Here is a 17,165-nt window from a genome sequence, read left to right on the forward strand (position 1 = left end):
GATATACACTGGTATGTTCTCCACGTGGGTGATTGTATGTGGTTTCCTCTTGCACCACCTTCAGGCCTTCATGCTTCATTGCAAGCATGAACTCCTGTTTTACTCAACTTTGATGAACAGAAAATACATCATAAAATATTAATTCTTGAATTTGAAATAAATAATTAGAAGCACAATACATATTATACATTATTCTAAAATTAAAACTGTGGTTAATTTGATCAAAGAAATGTTACATTACCCCGGAAAAGGGACCATTATATTCACAACTACATGCACTTCTTAAATACGACGATAGAGGGAACTCCTGTGCTTTCTATGCTTCACTGTTGGGTTCTGGACAAATTTGATAGTTGTAAAACGAACTTCAGGTTTGTGAGTTATTTCTTAGTAAAATGTGAAAATAAAGTATGCATCACTGAAGGAAACTGTTATTCTACTTTACTTTTTGTGTAATTTTCATTTTGAATGTGTTTCTACTGGTTTGGGACAAATTCTTGTTGGTCAAATTTAATATATATATCAGGTCCACATGACAATGTTTTGAATAATTTATTTTTAAAAAAGTGATTAACTGGGGGAAAAAATCCTGACCTATGCTAAACCCCAAAAGATATCATGCAGCTAGCTTACCAATCTCCTGGAAGAGATTTGTTACCTTTCTAACAAGCATGAACCTAAACACTAGGAACAAAGCCCAAAATCATGCAGTCAGACCTGAAAATACTGTATCATGTTTTTCTGCAGTCTGTGCCTTCTCCTCGCCCTTGTTTCTCTTTTCTGTTACAGGTGTCTTGAAGCTGGAGTTGACAGTTCCTGATCTGTGGTTGACACCAGTCTGTGACACTGATGTTCTATCTCTCTATCCTGTTCTGTTCTCCTCCTTCTGTCCACTAACCCCAACCAGTCGAGGCAGATGGCTGCCACCTCTGAACCTGGTTCTACTGGAAATTTCTACTTGTTAAAAGGGAGTTTTTTCCTCCCACTCTCGCTAATGCTTGTTCATGTGGATTTTGTTTTTTGTTTTGTTTTTTTTCTCCTTTTTATTACAAATTTTATATTTTGATAGCGCTTTAAAATGACTTTTGTTGTAATTTGCTCTAAATGAATAAAGTTTAATTGAATTGATATTGAATTAATTTTCTTGAAATAATTCTAAAGTTTTGGATTCTTTCTTGTAATTTATTTGAAGAGGATTTATTGCAGCAGAGTTCCATTTATTCACACTTCAGACAATATGAGGCCATCTCTCTCAAGTTATATTAAACAAAGCAGACAATTTTACAGTGTGTAGTTACAAATTTAGTCATCAGAGCAGGGGAAAAGATCATGTTTCTGTGATTGAACTGCACATTTAAATGTTTTTTTGAGTTTATAGAACTCACAATAACTTGAGAACCGTTGTTCTAGAGCTGCAGTATTTCAGAACCCAACATCAAGCCTTTCTAACCAACCCTGACTCAAATCAAAGCAAATATTCATATTATCAAATTCAATACACATGGGCTGATCATAATCAACTACAGTAAGTATATCAAAGCATGAAAACGTAGCCATCGCCAGCATAGCTCAGTCATGCTGTTAAACACACTCAGAGTTATTATCAGCAGATGTAACATGATGAACCTTACTGAGATGTTTATTTGATAAAAAGATCCAAAATCAATCAGTCATTTAGTGTCCACTTGATGGTGCTATTTACCCTACAAATTGAATTTGTGTACACGACATTACTGTCAGTCGTACATTCTTACATGTGATGTCAGTTTATTATAAGATCTATAAGACGTGAGAGAAAATAAAAACAACTGTATTATCTTTAATTTGTCATTCTATTTTTTTTAATTGATGTGTTTCTTTCCAACTCAACTGGTAAAATCTCTTCACTTTTTTATTATTTCATCATGTAGTATTTGTTATTATTATTATTATTATTATTATTATTATTATAATAATTATTATTATAATTATTATTATTATTATAATTATTATTATTATTATAATTATTATTATTATTATTATTATTTATTAATACACTATTTTACTTCCGTATACTTGAAGACATGTATATAGAGAGCAATGTAAACAAATGAGATGTGGTTATTTTTGATTTTGTTCTTTAACGGTCCAAAACACTTCATGCTGTGGTCTGATTGTTAAAAGTATACTTTATATATTTGTTTGTGCTTTAAAAAGCTTAAAATAACTGATTGTCTTATACCGGGTTCAACTTTTCTTTTTTTTTTTTTTTTTACTATTTACGATTCCCTTTAAATGGCGGTCGCATTTTCAGTTTAGAGGGGTACTTTACATTTTATATATTACTCGTTTAGTTGGTGATCATATAATTAGTTAGGGGTATTTGTTTTTGAGCTATAATATAAGTTAATTATACTGTCTTGCTGGAATGAGTAATCGTTGTTTAATATTGTTAAATACTCTGTGTTAAGTAATTGTTGTGTCCCCCCCGTGTTTCTGACAAAAGTGGTACGGCCCTTCCCATCTGTTCAACTCTGCGAGACTGATTGAACAGATTGAAGCGCTCATCCGGTAGCAATGGCAACCGTCCCGGCAGGAGTACACCAGCAACTTTGTTACTTGTAGCATGTCGGAGACGTCTTTAAACGTTCTAATGTGAGAATTAAGCATCATACAAGTCCGAAAATGTCCCGGGGATGTACAGTTTCCGTAGAGGAGATCCAGTCTTGGTGGGAAGTCCCCGCCATAGCCCACTTCTGCTCACTGTTCAGAACAGCTTTCAAGCTCCCGGACTTTGAAATAGAGGTAAATACTACCAACGAGCTGCTGCATTATCTTTAATAGCCTTTGCTCTGAGATATGAGTGCTTGTTTGTGTCAGCTTTTTGTTGTGCGTGGTGTCTTAACAGCTGTTTGGCACCATTAGTCATTAGTTTGGTAAACCAGCTTAGCCTGTGTTCCCTGAACTTCTGTGTGTGTGTTGAGGTTACTAAAGCAATCCGATTAGGTAACCAGCCCGTGAGCTAAAGGCTAATGGCTAGAAACTGTCTCTTAAAGTTGAATCAAACTTCAGCCCATAAAAAAAATAAAATATATAAAATAATTACATTGTGCTCAGTAACCTATTAGTATTAGTTGAACGTGTTGCTCGCGCACTGGACGAGTATTAAATAAGTTTGTGCTCGTGTTGGTTATTTTTCAACCATGTGCCTCCGGTTTGTTTTCATTTAGCCGAGGGCTCATGTTTATCTACTAACGCTTCTTTATTTCTGTGTAATTAATGAGATCGTATCGTTATAGCGGGTTATGTTTATTTTATTTATTCAATATCAAAATTGACACAATATCTTTTCCCCAATACACTTTTAAATTGTTGTTGTTTTTAACCAAGCTATCACTTGTGTAGTTATTCCGCTTTTCTTTGGATTGATATGCGTGTTTTATGTATAAAGTTACAATTTGAATGCTTTCCATTAGCTAAAACACGCGGTTCATTCATAACAATGTATTGTTCCTTTTAAATGTCTCTGCTGTAGGGAAGTGTTGCAGTTGGTGCTCGGTTTGGTGACTTGTTTGCCTTTGCTTGTTTTGTTGTGTTTTCTGTTAGATAAAGTTAAGTTCACGGCTTGCTGCTTGGACTTTATTGTCTTGCAAAGCCATCTGGCTTGGGGTAGCCATAGGGACGCAGATGCTGTTTGAGGCATTGTTTCCTCGCTGAAATCCCAATCGATGCTTTGTAAGTAACGTGTAGTTGTTCTTTTCCATTCGATACAGTCAGCTTCTGTTGTCTTTATAATTAACACTATTCACAGCACCAGCGCTTAGTACAGGATATGTAACCAGTAATTATAGTATAACTTTAATTTAAGATGCGCCCCCCCCCCCCCCTTCTCCTCCCGACCCCCCTTCTTCTTGTTGATTGAAATGAATGGCAGAGGGCTGTGTAGTTTTGACAGCGCTCTATTACTTCATTTTCACTAGTAACTCTAATGGCAGCACTTTAAAGGTATCAGCGCTGTGTAGTAGGGTCAACCTCACGCCTCCACTCTATCATCATCCCCACCCCCATTTAAGAGAGCAGCACGTAGACATCAGGCTTTGTTGTTAAACCAAAGATCGAGTCAGTTGCTCCTACTTTACTGAAGAGTGTTGTAGTGGTTTTGCCTTTGTTTTGTACTAATGAAAGGCATTGTATTAAATTTGACACATGTAGTGATTGAGTTGTTGTGACTGTGTCTACTGAAGTTCTTAAGCTTTGGCATTACATGCACAGAGCATAGTCTAAGCCTGTGTTTAACAGCAGGACCCCACTCCCTCATCCAAGAGGGAATGATTGAGATGTCTTCAAACGCACCACTGGGCAGATCACATGATGTGACTACACACTGGGCAGAATAAAGCAAAAATATTGAGATGGATGTTTTTTTTTTTTTTTTTTTTTTTAAATCATTATTTTCTACAGAAGCGTATTGCATTCACTTGGGGAAAAAACAGGTTTATTTGAACAGTTAATTTTTTGGGTTTGTTTTTTCCTGTTTTTCTGACTTTCTTTTTTCTTTTCCTAAGCTTAGAGGGCATTTGAAACAACATATGCATTTATTTCTTTATTGAAAGCAAACATGGCTTGTTTGTTTAATTTGATGATAATGTCCTTTCAACTTTGTTTAAGACACTGGGAGATAGTTCTATCTAGGGGTGTCCCGATCTGATATTGATAATATCAGATATCGGTCCAGTATCAGCCAGAAAGCTAATATCAGATTTTTTATTGGACTGCATCTAAAATCTCTGATATATATTATATTTATTCAATTGTGGCATACTGTAGATATTATGTCGAAGGTTAAAATGTATGTAACCAATTGGTTAATAGTAAATGGGTCAGATTTTCCTCATATCTACTGTTGCTGACTATTGTTCTCTGTTTGAGTAACATCACTTGATCATGGCTTTTCTAACATTCCACTCTACAAAATGAGTAATAAAAGTCTGTATGATTCGTGCTGATATCGTATATGATCGATATCGGCCAATACTCAAGGCTGCAATATCGGTATTGTATCGGAAGTGAAAAAGTTGTATCGGGAGGGACATCCCTAATTACAATTAGTCTATCGACTTTACGCAGGCACCTGAGGACTTTGCGGTTGTTCAGAAGGAAAGTCCATTCAGATCTGTGGGACCTAGTGACGTTTCTCCAGGATCAGTTGGACAGATATTGATATGACATGATGTATTTGAAGTGCATTCAGGCTGGGCTACGTCGTTACTCCAGATGTGATGAGGAGACTGCTGAAAATACTGGATCCACACAGTGTGCAGCTGATGCACCGAAATCCTGGCCCAAACTTTATGTGGCATGTAGACGCATATGATAAACTTAAACCGTATGGGATCTGCATCAATGGTGAAATCGATGGGTTTTCACAAATTGTGATATGGCTACATGCTGACTAAACAAACGGTGATCCCAAGATAATCACACATTACTTCATTCATGAGTAAAAACAGAAAAAAATAACCAAAAAAAAAACAGATTTTTTTTTTTGCTCAAGAGAATACAAACAAAAATACTCATTTCACGTTAAGACAGATTATAGACATAGTTGAAATACAAAACAATAAAAGAACCAAGGGGATAAACAATGTACTTATAATCAAACAACAGATTGGGCTTAGATTTAAAGAAATTACATTTATGAATATAGTATTTACCAAACAAAACAATATTATTCACACCAAAATCAATCATCTTATCATTAACAAACAAGCCAAATTTTACATCGGATACAGTAAATGAACATATTAATTTGAATCATTTTAGACTGAAACCAATGCTGAGCATCACTTCAAAAACTCTGCACTATGTCACACAAAAAGAAAAGATGATCTAAAATCCTCCGTCCCGATTTCACAAAATACACAGTAACTATTATCTAATTTCAATCTCTATCTCAATAATTCTTTTGTAGAGTAGACGCCATTAATAATCTTACAAACAAGATAACATGCAACAACTTCCTCAGTTACACATCAGTGCACATCTACAAACATGAACAACAACCAAAACAACAAGAGAAAATGCTCACAAAAGGAAAATATAAGAGATAAAATAAGATATCAAAAACGTTGTACAATGGTTTTTAAAAAAAAAAATAATTTAACCTAGTATCAAATTATATCATTTTCTTACATGGACATTTTCAATTATATCTAGGAATCATTGAAACAAGAAAATCTCAGATTTTAAAGCAATTATTAAAAAAAAAAAGAAGCTTTTTTTTATTCTTAAAGAAGATGTCAAATTTAATATTTTGAAATGACCAGAAATCAATGTTTACTGTATATCTTTAAAAAACAGCAAATCATATAGAGATTTCCAAATGGATTGGACTATTTCACACTCATGAAATAAATATTTTGTTGTTTCTAAATTTGTTTTGCATAAGTAAAAATTGTCCACATCCATTTAAGATATTTTTTAATAAAATGTTTTATTCAGATGGCCGTAGCAGGCTTTATATTTTTAATAGACATTGCAGCATTGAGTGCCATTCTGGTTTTATCTCCTGTTGAAAACCTGTGAAAGATATCTAACTTTCTTTTAGGATAGTATTGCTGCGATCATTATGTCGTTGTGTTGCAAAAATGGCAAAAGTAACTCGAGTATGCGAGTTAAGGGCACGTTAACCATGCTCCTGCATTGACATCTTTCTATTTTGATACAGAATTTTGCTAATAGCGGTAGCCCAGCTAGTTCCTCTCCCTGCAACTGCGCATGCGCCAGTTTTGCTTCAGCGCTTCTGCCTTCGTCACATATCCCGCCCTAAACCACAACACTGCCCCATGATTGGTTCTAACCATTTCGGCTTGGATTTGAAAGCAAGGCTGGAGCAGCACAAGATGGATTCTGGTGTTTGTGAACACCAGGAGAATCCATCTTGCAGGCAAGGTTAGATTATTGAACTTCCTGCGAGCATGTGGAAATTCGACCTTCAATTGGCCGATTAATTGGGTTGATTTTAGCCATCACTGATTGATCGACATCTGTAAATAACCTGACCGGTTAATCAGTCGAAATTTTTCAAGTTTACTGTTTACAATTTCAATAACTTGAAATTATTTTTGTTGCACAAGTTTGCCTTTTCTTGTTTGTCAGTGCCTTTACAGCCCATATGTATAAATGTAACCTCACACGTGTTTTGGGTCTATACATTTACTTGCTATTTTTCATCGAAATGCGTGGTTGAGAATGCATAGCAATGATACAGAAATATACAGTCTAGCACAAAATATCATGATGTTTTGCACAATATTTGAATTATTCTACAATGCCAATATTCACCTCCTGAAGTGGAAATACTGTAACTATATTAGAGACACCTAACCCTCACCAACATGTTTTGAAACATTTTCCCTTATAAAACTGGTGGCTGAATGGATGTCTAACAAGTGTAGCAAACAATTTGACATGTCAAATTTTTGTGTGATATCTGAAGCAAAGAAATATATTATTAACAATAGTAAACTCAATTAACCATATTAAACATACACGAGAGGTTTAATTGTGAGTAATGACATCTAATTAGGGAAAGCCAGTGAAATAAAACCAAAATGGATTTGGGGAAACTATACTCCAACGTAATTGAGAAAAATTTGAAACGGAACATTTTTCATACATTTGCCATCTGCATTATGTGTAATACAAAAATTCAGTGAAGAGGGAAACATCTTCAAGATTCTGTAATTCTTCTGAAAAGCTGAATATTAGTCGTTTTATAGACACAAGATTTAGAGACATTACAGTATATTGGTTTTGGAGGTTTAATTCATTGTAGCTCTCACATTGTCAAATATGCCTTTATGACTTAGTTATAGCTTGTGCAGTCAGTATTTAAACTTAAACAGAGGCAAAACTAAATTGTCATTTATTAATGTACATCAACTATTGAGAAAAGGTGGTGTCTGTTTTTTATTTTTTTACATTTATTTAACCAGGATAGTCACATTGACATTAAGAATCTCTTTTTCAAGAGAGTCCTGGAAGCAATTATGGTTAAGGGACTTGCTCAGAGTCCCACAGTGATGGCCCACAGTGGATTCGTACCACCAACTCTTCGGTTACAAGCCCACTTCCGTAACCACTAGTCACCCTGTCTTCTATCATTATGCTGGTTTCATGTTTTACTGGTTTGGTCCACCCTGTTCCAAGCGCTTAAATGCAAATTGTTGTCAGGTTTTTTTTAATTATAAATTGCTGAGGCAGAATTAGCTGAGACTGCCAGGCAGACAGGTTTGCTTTGCTAAATGGCACAACAACAAGCTGCCTACGGCACTTTTGCTAATGTAGCACTTTTTTGCTGTTGGCTTTTTCCTCGAGTTGTAATGTCAGGGTTGGGATGAATCTCAAGCCTTTAAAAAGTGTGTAATGATTTCAAGTGATTTTCCATTTCATTATAAAAGAGGTTTGTTTAGTTTGGCTTTGTTGAAGAAATGTTTGTAAATGTGCTCGCGTGACTAATTTGATGATTCGAACAAAATCGCTTTAATCTGTTTTTCTGTTTGTACTGATGCCTCTGATTTTAAGAAATGGGTGCATGTGTTGGTCGAAGTTGGTCGTAGTGTTAATTTTGTCAACTGAAACCCAAACGACAACTTTTCGTTGAAGACCAATTATTCCATGACTACTTTGTGAAGCAGATGTAAATTTAAAAAGCACTGACAATAGGGATGTAATAATTCACTCAACTCCCGATACGATTCACGATACTGGGTTCACGATACGACTCTATAACGATTTATTTTACAAAATGAGACTGTAGACAAATGACTGAAAAATATTCCTTTATTTTTATTGGAAAATACAACAGAGTATTTACAACAGATATTTGTTTCGACCAGCACAGGGCGCTGGTAACCCAGTGGTCGGTTGGCATGCAGCTATTCTAGCAGTGAAGAAGAGATGCTATGCGCTAGCAGACAGAGCTAATAGAAAACCGTGACTTTTACAGATAATCACATAATATTACAGATATTCTATAGGTGCTAAAGGGGTAAGGAATCATTTATGAACATGTTTAAGAGTAGTAGGCGATGCCATCTACGCTTCTGGACGGATAAATTATCTTAAACATGATGAGTGCTGTTGTTTGTATCAGGCATTTTCTACCACCCTACTTGCTTATAATGAGCTGACCAATCGTGGCAAGGTCAGGTCCAACGTCAGTCTCTAGGTTGCCAGTTTTTAATTACAAACAAATGCATGGCTGGATAGTTTATTGGAAATGTGCCCTGCAATTTTGATGCGCACAATGCAAAGCAGTACCAGTGACATGCAAGTGGGCTTGCCAGGTTGGGGGCCCTAAGGCGTACAGGCTGGGCCGGTGTGAGTGACGTAGTTCAAACAATAGAAGAATAAATAGATAGTGCCCTCTGCTGTTTAAATAAAGTACTGTGATTCAGTTTTCAGAGTATCAATACGAACACATTTTCTGTTCAAATTTACAGAAAGTAAACAAGAACTTTTGAAGAACATTGTTTTATATTGCACTTTTTCTAACAGGCCTTAGACATTTTTTTTTATAATACAAGAGAAATATGGTACATTCCTAGTTTAAATGACTAAACACATAGTTAAAGGTATGTTTATGATGGAGTTTTTACTACCATGACAAACATTTTGCAAAATCTATTGGATTAAAACAAAACTGGCAAATTATTTAAAAAGACTCATATGAGACTCAAAAGTGTTAAAACTGATATAGATTTCCATGGACTTAGGTCTACCCGTAACAAAACTAAAGACTAAAATGTGACTTTAAATTCAGTCTTTGGTGAGTGACTAAGACTAAAATGAAATTAATAATTCTTGTCAAAATTAACATTGCTTTGTTGTTGCAGATTAGTAGTATTGCGATTATACGTAGTTCGTTTTCTTGTTACCCAACCCTGACCTGACTGGCTTTTGAACTTAGTCACAGTAAAAATATGCCTGTCTTTGCCCTTCTGTGTTTTTAGCATGCAACAGTTGCTTTGGAGACCTTAAGTACCTTTTGCTGGACTTTGACATGAAGTATTTACTTGTTAAACATATATTGAGGGCATTTTAAAGAATTTTAGCAATATAAATAAAACACGTTTCTTCAGTAATGTAATTGTAAAATCAATGCATAGAGCCTTGATGAAATGTGATGCATAGTTGCGGCAATGGAAATATTGAGTAGGGCTGCCAACTTTGGTCATTTAGTCGACTGATTGGTCGATGCCGTCATGGTCGACCAAAATTTTCATTGGTCAACCAGCAATGATATCAGTTTCAATACCGTTTAAAAAAAAAATGCAATGCACTTATATAGGTGATAAGGATTCAATATCAAATATAATTTATTTTATGCCTAAACATGTTTCTATGTCCAGCAACCGCTGTGTAAGTGAGTGCTAGCTGCAAAAAAAAAAAAAAGTGTTGCGCTTCAGCTGTCAGCGCAGTGCGCTGTCCTCAGAACAGAGAGGGAACAAATTAAAACAGACTTGAAGCACAAGCATCCACTATTGAATCAATTCTTTTTCTGCACATGAACATGGATTATCCTTATATTTGATATGTGGATAATGTAAATACATCCACTGCTGTCTCTGGTGCCACGGGGCACACTGCGCACCTGTGTTTGATGTGCGTTTGTTTCCCCGTGCGCTGATCTGATGCTGACATTAACAGTTGTTTATTAATAAAAACAGGTTTACCACTAAAACAAACATACATATGTCATTTGTATGAGGAAAAAATAGGTTTTAATTGTCGGTTTCAGATCGGGCACGGATATAAATACCTAATGTCTGTCGGACCTGTAGGTTTTGCTTTGTCGGGTTCTGGTCAAAGCTTGAATAAGGTTCATAGCATAAATGTTCTGTGTTTAAAAGCAAATCCGCACCACAAAAAGGCAAAACAAAAGTATTTGTCTCTTTTTTTTTTTTTCCCCCCTCATCTTCCTCTGCACCTGTTCATTCATGCTCCATTTTTTTTCTTTCTTTTTGGTCGACTAATCGCTACGTGTGACAGAGTCTTGGTCAACCAACCATTTCCTTGGTTGACTCCAGCCCTAACATTGAGTTTGTGTTAAAGTTCTTAGTTCAAGGTAGATGAGGAACCACTGGCAAAAACCATAGGCTATATGTGAGTTTGTATAGATGGGAGGGTAGAGGGCAAGTAATTGAGAGTACAGAGAATAAGTTGATGGAAAGTGGAAGTGGAGAAAAGTGTCCTTGAGACGAAGCACAAGAGACTGGAGAAGTGAAAGCACACTAATATAAGAGTTATTTTCCTGGAGACCCAGGGTCACTGGCTTTTTGTCTCTTTTAGCTTCTTGTCAGTCTAATGATGCCTGAAGTCTCACAGCTAGCAGACACTACAGGCTTATGTTGCTCCATTCTAATACTTAATCCTTCATGCTAAGGACCATGGCCTCTATCTCGTTTATCGTTCACATCTTCATTTCCAGCCCGTCCTTATCGTAACTAGAACCTTCCTTCATTATCAAAATCCTTAATACATCAGAAGACAGAAAGGTTTCATGTTGTAATAACAGTATGTGTCACATATCATCAGAGCTTTTTTAGACTATTGCACCTGGAGGACACTGCCGCATTGTAGATTCTGTGAAATCCTAAATTTCCCACAATCCTTGGTACTTCTTTGCAGCCCTTGTACTCTTTTTGCGACGCGTTAAAAAGGTGTCTGTACTTTTGTAACTCATTTGACAATCTCTCCTTAAATCTAGCAGTGTTTTGTGTGACACCAGGTATGCGAAAACGGAGTCCGCGCAGTCATAAAATTTGATCTTTATACTAATTAGCCTGGTGGACGTTCCGCCCGAGTATATTTAGCCTCAACAACACGTCAGGTGTAGGGGAACCTTGAAGCCATACAGACTACCATCACATTGTAAAGCAATGTAGACACCAGGGTTGTCAGATTATTCCCAGCATCATTATTTCTTATTTGTCCTTATTTCATTGCTGTACATATTTATCATAGCTAATGCATACGTTTATATATTATCATAAGTACCGGTATTGCCTATGCTAAGGATGTTGTTTTTTTTGCCAGCATTTATTCATTTGTCTGTGAACAATCTAGCTCAAAAACTAGACAGATTTTAATAGAAAAAATTCAGGAAATATTTGAAATGGGATAAGGGATAAGTGATTGGATTTTGGAAATGACCTGGACCAATATCCCCAATTCCCCATTTAACATTTAGGTTACAATGCAATATGGGGGACTGCTATGGCATGGTGGAGTTCCGCCCTCTCAGTGCCTTCCAGTTATTTTAGTTAATATTATAAAGATCTGTTTTTGCTTATGATACTGACAAACAAGTTCATCATGAAATTCCTGTTCCATTTACTGTATGTCCTGGCTGTTTCTGCTTTTCCAACTGAGGAGTTGCCCTATCCTCATAGTTGACAGCATCCCTTTGCCCTGCTATCCTCTCAAGCCCCAGTAGTTTCTTTCACTAACCCCAGCCCCTGGCATCACCATGACTAAACCCCAGATGGTTGGTCTTTCTTTACTTTCCCCCTGAAGGGGGGAAGGTAAAGAAAGGGTACTTGATACTGTGTCTGTAACCCTCCTGGGGTCAGATGCCACATATTAAAAAAAACAATGTAATGTTAAAATGTAAATGCAAGGAAGAAAGGAGTCTGCTCTGTTCTTTTTTCTGTTCAAAATAAATCAGACATCAACACGTAGCTCGCTCCTTTGATGCTATCATCTTTCAACCTTGAGCTGCTTTGTTTCCTTCAACTCAAATCCCTTCACATTAAAACAATTATTTGCTGTCATTCTATGTCTACACTGTCTACTCATCCTCTCATCTTGCATCCTTTTTTCTTTCTGTTCTTAAGGCATCCCTGCCTCAATGACTCCCGCTTACTTCCCTCTGACAAGTTCTTTTCCAAATCATTCTACTTTTGCTTCTTTCCAAACTTTCTTACTTTCTTACACCTCTCAAAGATCAAGAACCTTTTTGCAGGTCATCCTTAATAAGTTCACTTTTATGTACTGTGAGAGGGTCCTTGTGGCAGCAGCTCCTCCCCCCATTGTGATTGACAAGTTAGAGCAGTAGTACATGCATCAGACGGTTTCACGTGGAGAGCGTGTGCACGGGGGGGAGGCAGAGGAGCATATACACTGTTTTTTCCTGTCATGTCTTTTGTTGTAGCTCTGCATGGTTCCTTCACTCTGTCTCTAGTCTATGGCAGAATGTTTTTGCTTTAGCTGTGTCACCATACAACTCAGTTTGTTGTGGATCACATTTGAGTAATCCAGCTAATTGCCTTCGACACCTCAGTAGCAAACTCCAGACCATAGAAAGTTTAAAAATGGCTTGCAGTCAAACATAACAATGAGGTACAGTGGATTTATGGTCATACGACTAAATTTGGATGTTCATAAAACCCACAGAAATAGCAGGTTGGTAACAAGCCGGCTGTGGGCGGTGTGTATTTCCATTTTTAGTTCTGGCCAATAGATGACCTGGGATATTTTCTTAGTGCAGTTTTTCTTCCTGTCAAGTATGTACTTGATGTTGGCTAAACAACGCCAGCTGAGAAGTTGTTGTACATGTAAGAGGTTTTCCTTCCAGTTTGACCCACTTGAAAAGAAAACTAACCAAATGTGAGTGATGATGAAAGTTTCTGCATTGAATTGAATTGAACAAAGTCCTGGACTATCTGTTGTAAAAGCAGCCTAATGCCCTGTAGACACTTTTACAGTTTATTTGTAATCTCTAAACTTAGGTTTCAGAGTTGGAATATTTGAAATCATCGATTAATTCTTTATATAAAGATGGCCTAAATGAGGGGACCCTATGCAGCAGGTTTTGGATGCTATCCTAATCAACTACGCCTGATTGTAAAGGTTAGCTTGATAGCAGGCTTTCTGTTGAGTTGTATGTTTTGGTGGAGGGAGACATCAAAACAGGTTGGATAGGGGTTTGCAAGAAGTGGACTCGAGCGCCTCTATCCTAAAATAGTTGTTCTGAGGACAACGTTTAATAGAACCAAGTCCATGATTTCATTTAGACAGAATTTTTTTTTACAATACCATGGCTACTTTTTTCTCTTAACCCTGCCTGCAACAATTAGAATAGTTATTTGCAGGTTTGAATTGGCTCAAAGTAATTAATTTCATTCGATTTTAATTACGATTCTTGTGCTCCAAGTATTGCGATTCAATAGTAGCAATATCACCATTTTAATTTTTTTATTTTCCTTATCCAAAACCAAATCATTCATACATGTCTAAAAGCAAGTCAGTTATAGCTCCAATAAACAATTGGCATCACAAGTCAGTCAATCGGTCTGACGTTTGTTTCAACTGCACATGAATGTGCACGACACTACATGAAACAAAAAAATCATGAAACAATATTTTTTTTTCCTGCACCTCTGATATCTATCCCAATAGTAAATCAAGAACAAGAAGATAATGCTCGTCTCTCTTGTTGTTTCCTCAAATATCTCATGCTAAACCATTATCTAGTTGAGATGTAGCTTTTTCAGTACATTGTGGTTAACATTGAACTTGTCAGCATGCCTCTTCTTTAAACACTCATACTCATTGTATTTCTGACTTTATAACCAATTGAGAATTCAATTATCCAGCAACCCTGCGTTGGATTACAAAACAAGAGCATATACTTTTTAGAGAGTAAAATCCAACTTGTTTTTTTGGAGGATTGTCAATGCTTTTTTTTCATAGTACATGTAATTAAAATGATAATTTTAGGTTTTGTAATAAACTGCAAATAATAATTAACAAATTTAGAACAACAAACCCAGCAGTATTGCATGCTTCACTGAATGTACCTATTTGGTTCCATACCTGAGCCTCTTTTTTTTCTGTTTTTTTAAAAGAAATCGTCCATGCAGATTAATGTTCTGGCAGTTGATCTCGTCCTTCCTTGTCTGTTGCATTGGCACCCTGTAGTGTCAACTAGGTGGTCATTCACATTGATGAGGGGGAAGTTTTATCTCACGAACATGGTCAAAGTGCTTTTGGAGCTATTGCGGCAAAGGCAAGCTATTTAGGCATGTCAGAACCCTGACAGGCAAAGCTGACTTCAGCTGGGCTATGGCCCCTGATGTCTTTTGTTAAATGTGCTAAGTGCTAAATCAATTGCCAACCAAAGATATACTTTGATGCAAATAAAAATGGTCACTGAGGCCTTGTCCACACGTAGCGTGGTATTTTTTATAAATGTATATCCACCCTCCTCTGTTTTAAAAAAAAAAAAAAACGTCCACACATCCTCGTTTTAAAAAAAAATTCCATCCTCACACAACCGCATAAATGTGCTTTCAAGTGACTGGACGTCACTCTTTGTTGTTGGCAGCTTAATGCATTGGGGTCCCAGTGCACCATTATAGCTTTGCACACCTGCCTAACAATGTTTGAGACCCGGTCCATGTAGGAGGGCTGTCTGGTGTGAGCCCGCCCGGTCTATACAGCGGGCCACCGGGTATGGCAGATGGCGCGGTTGCTCGGGACACCTGCATGCGGCGGGGATGCCGTCATGCTCTGTGGGGCCGGTATGGTTTGGGGCCTGCCGCGGGGTGGGTTTCCGGCAATGCTGCTCGACGCGTCCCTGGGGCCCATAGTGCTCTCCCTGCCGCAACCACGCTGCAGATAAACCTGCGCCGGCACCAGGACCATCACAGTCCCCGTGACATTTGGAAACTTAAAACTGAGTTTTTACAAATCTTCGTTTTTCATGAAAAAAACTTCGGTTGCGTGGAGATGATCGGGCAAATCAGAGAAAAATGTCTCAGTTTTGCAAGATACCCTGCTACGTGTGGACAGGGTCTTAGAAAGTTATTCCAGTAGCATGAAAACAATAAAATAGTTGAACATTAAATTTACTACACTATGGACTTTAATTGCCTCACACAGGTTCGGATACAATATGTGTTTGGGTTATACACAGGTCAGCAGGGATGTTGATTTGGGCAGGAAATTAATTGTCATAATGAAGTTGATGAGGATGTTTCTTTAAAGTTTGTTGTGGAATTCTGTTGCCACTTCTGCTTTGTAGGCCTCTCCTCTCCAGTCTTTAATCATCCTTACCAACAAAGTAAAAAAAGCAGGGCATTCAGTCCTGTGGCTCAGGATGGGTTTGCATAGCATCCATCTATCATCACCATCACCTCACAGTCACCTCACAGTCTTTACAGCTTCCCTTCCTCCACAGCACAGCCAAACTCTTATTGCAATCTACACAAGCTAAATTTGAGCAACCTGTGGTTCTTTGATTCTATTTGCAAATTTTCCTGAATATGTCCTTGCCTGGAGGCTTTGAACATTTGAATGTGTCACAATGCTTGGTAGAAAGGGCAGACGTGGGGAACAGAGCCCAAGACTCGTACGAACAGTTTGTAAATCATGACTGATGATGCAGGCAACAAGTTCTGATTTGATGCCTTCAGCTCAATCTATTTTGCAGCAACAGAAAGATGCTGATGCTTTCCTCTGCTTAGATGAACAGCACGTCCTGAGGATGTGAGAGCGTTTTCCTGTGGTGATACGACTGTGTGCACGTTTGTCATGTGGCAGGAGGTGGTTACGTGTGGGGGTGGAGGGTGTTGTCAGATGATGGCTCCAGGAGGAACCATGTGTGAGCTCACAGTGGGAGGGGTGTGGGAAGGAAGAAATAAAGAAAGAAGCATATGAGAGGAAGAGAGGAGGCTTTACACAACAAACAGGCCTCCCTTCCCCCTTCAGCGAGCCATGCAAACGTCCTCCAACTGTTGGTGATATAGACCCCGGAGGAGCTGTTAACAGCAGTGGCATGGAAAGTGTCTGCTCAGAGGGAAGCAAAGGACAAACCCCTGATACCACAGTCTCTGTGGATCGGCTACAACAGTGAAGCTGCTGATACAAATGTTGCTGTTTTTCTTATCTTGCTGTCCGTATTAAACACACGCGCACACACACACACACACTTTTATCTCCGTTTTATCCTTTTCTTAAGAAGTGTGACACATTTTATCCACTTGTTTTTAAGTCATTTTTATTTTTCACAAGTATTTGTCTTGATTTTTTTTGATTCGTCCATCTCTTAACAGTCAAATGTGTAAGTGTTGCAGCTTTGTTCCTTCTTTGTAAAGTACAAGCTATTGATAGCCAGT

General features: G+C 37.4%; 1 protein-coding gene across 1 annotated transcript in view; it reads left to right on the forward strand.

The window, feature by feature from the left end:
* The first annotated feature begins 2,548 nt into the window (after positions 1-2,548).
* The window catches only part of cecr2 (CECR2 histone acetyl-lysine reader), a 48,801-nt gene continuing 34,184 nt past the window's right edge, over positions 2,549-17,165 (forward strand). The window contains exon 1 of the mRNA XM_028450465.1: positions 2,549-2,784. Within this exon, the coding sequence (XP_028306266.1) occupies positions 2,665-2,784 (120 nt within the window). The 5' untranslated portion in view covers positions 2,549-2,664. The remainder of the gene's footprint in view (positions 2,785-17,165) is intronic.

Source organism: Gouania willdenowi, chromosome 6 (genome assembly GCF_900634775.1).
Source record: "Gouania willdenowi chromosome 6, fGouWil2.1, whole genome shotgun sequence".
NCBI lineage: Eukaryota > Metazoa > Chordata > Actinopteri > Blenniiformes > Gobiesocidae > Gouania > Gouania willdenowi.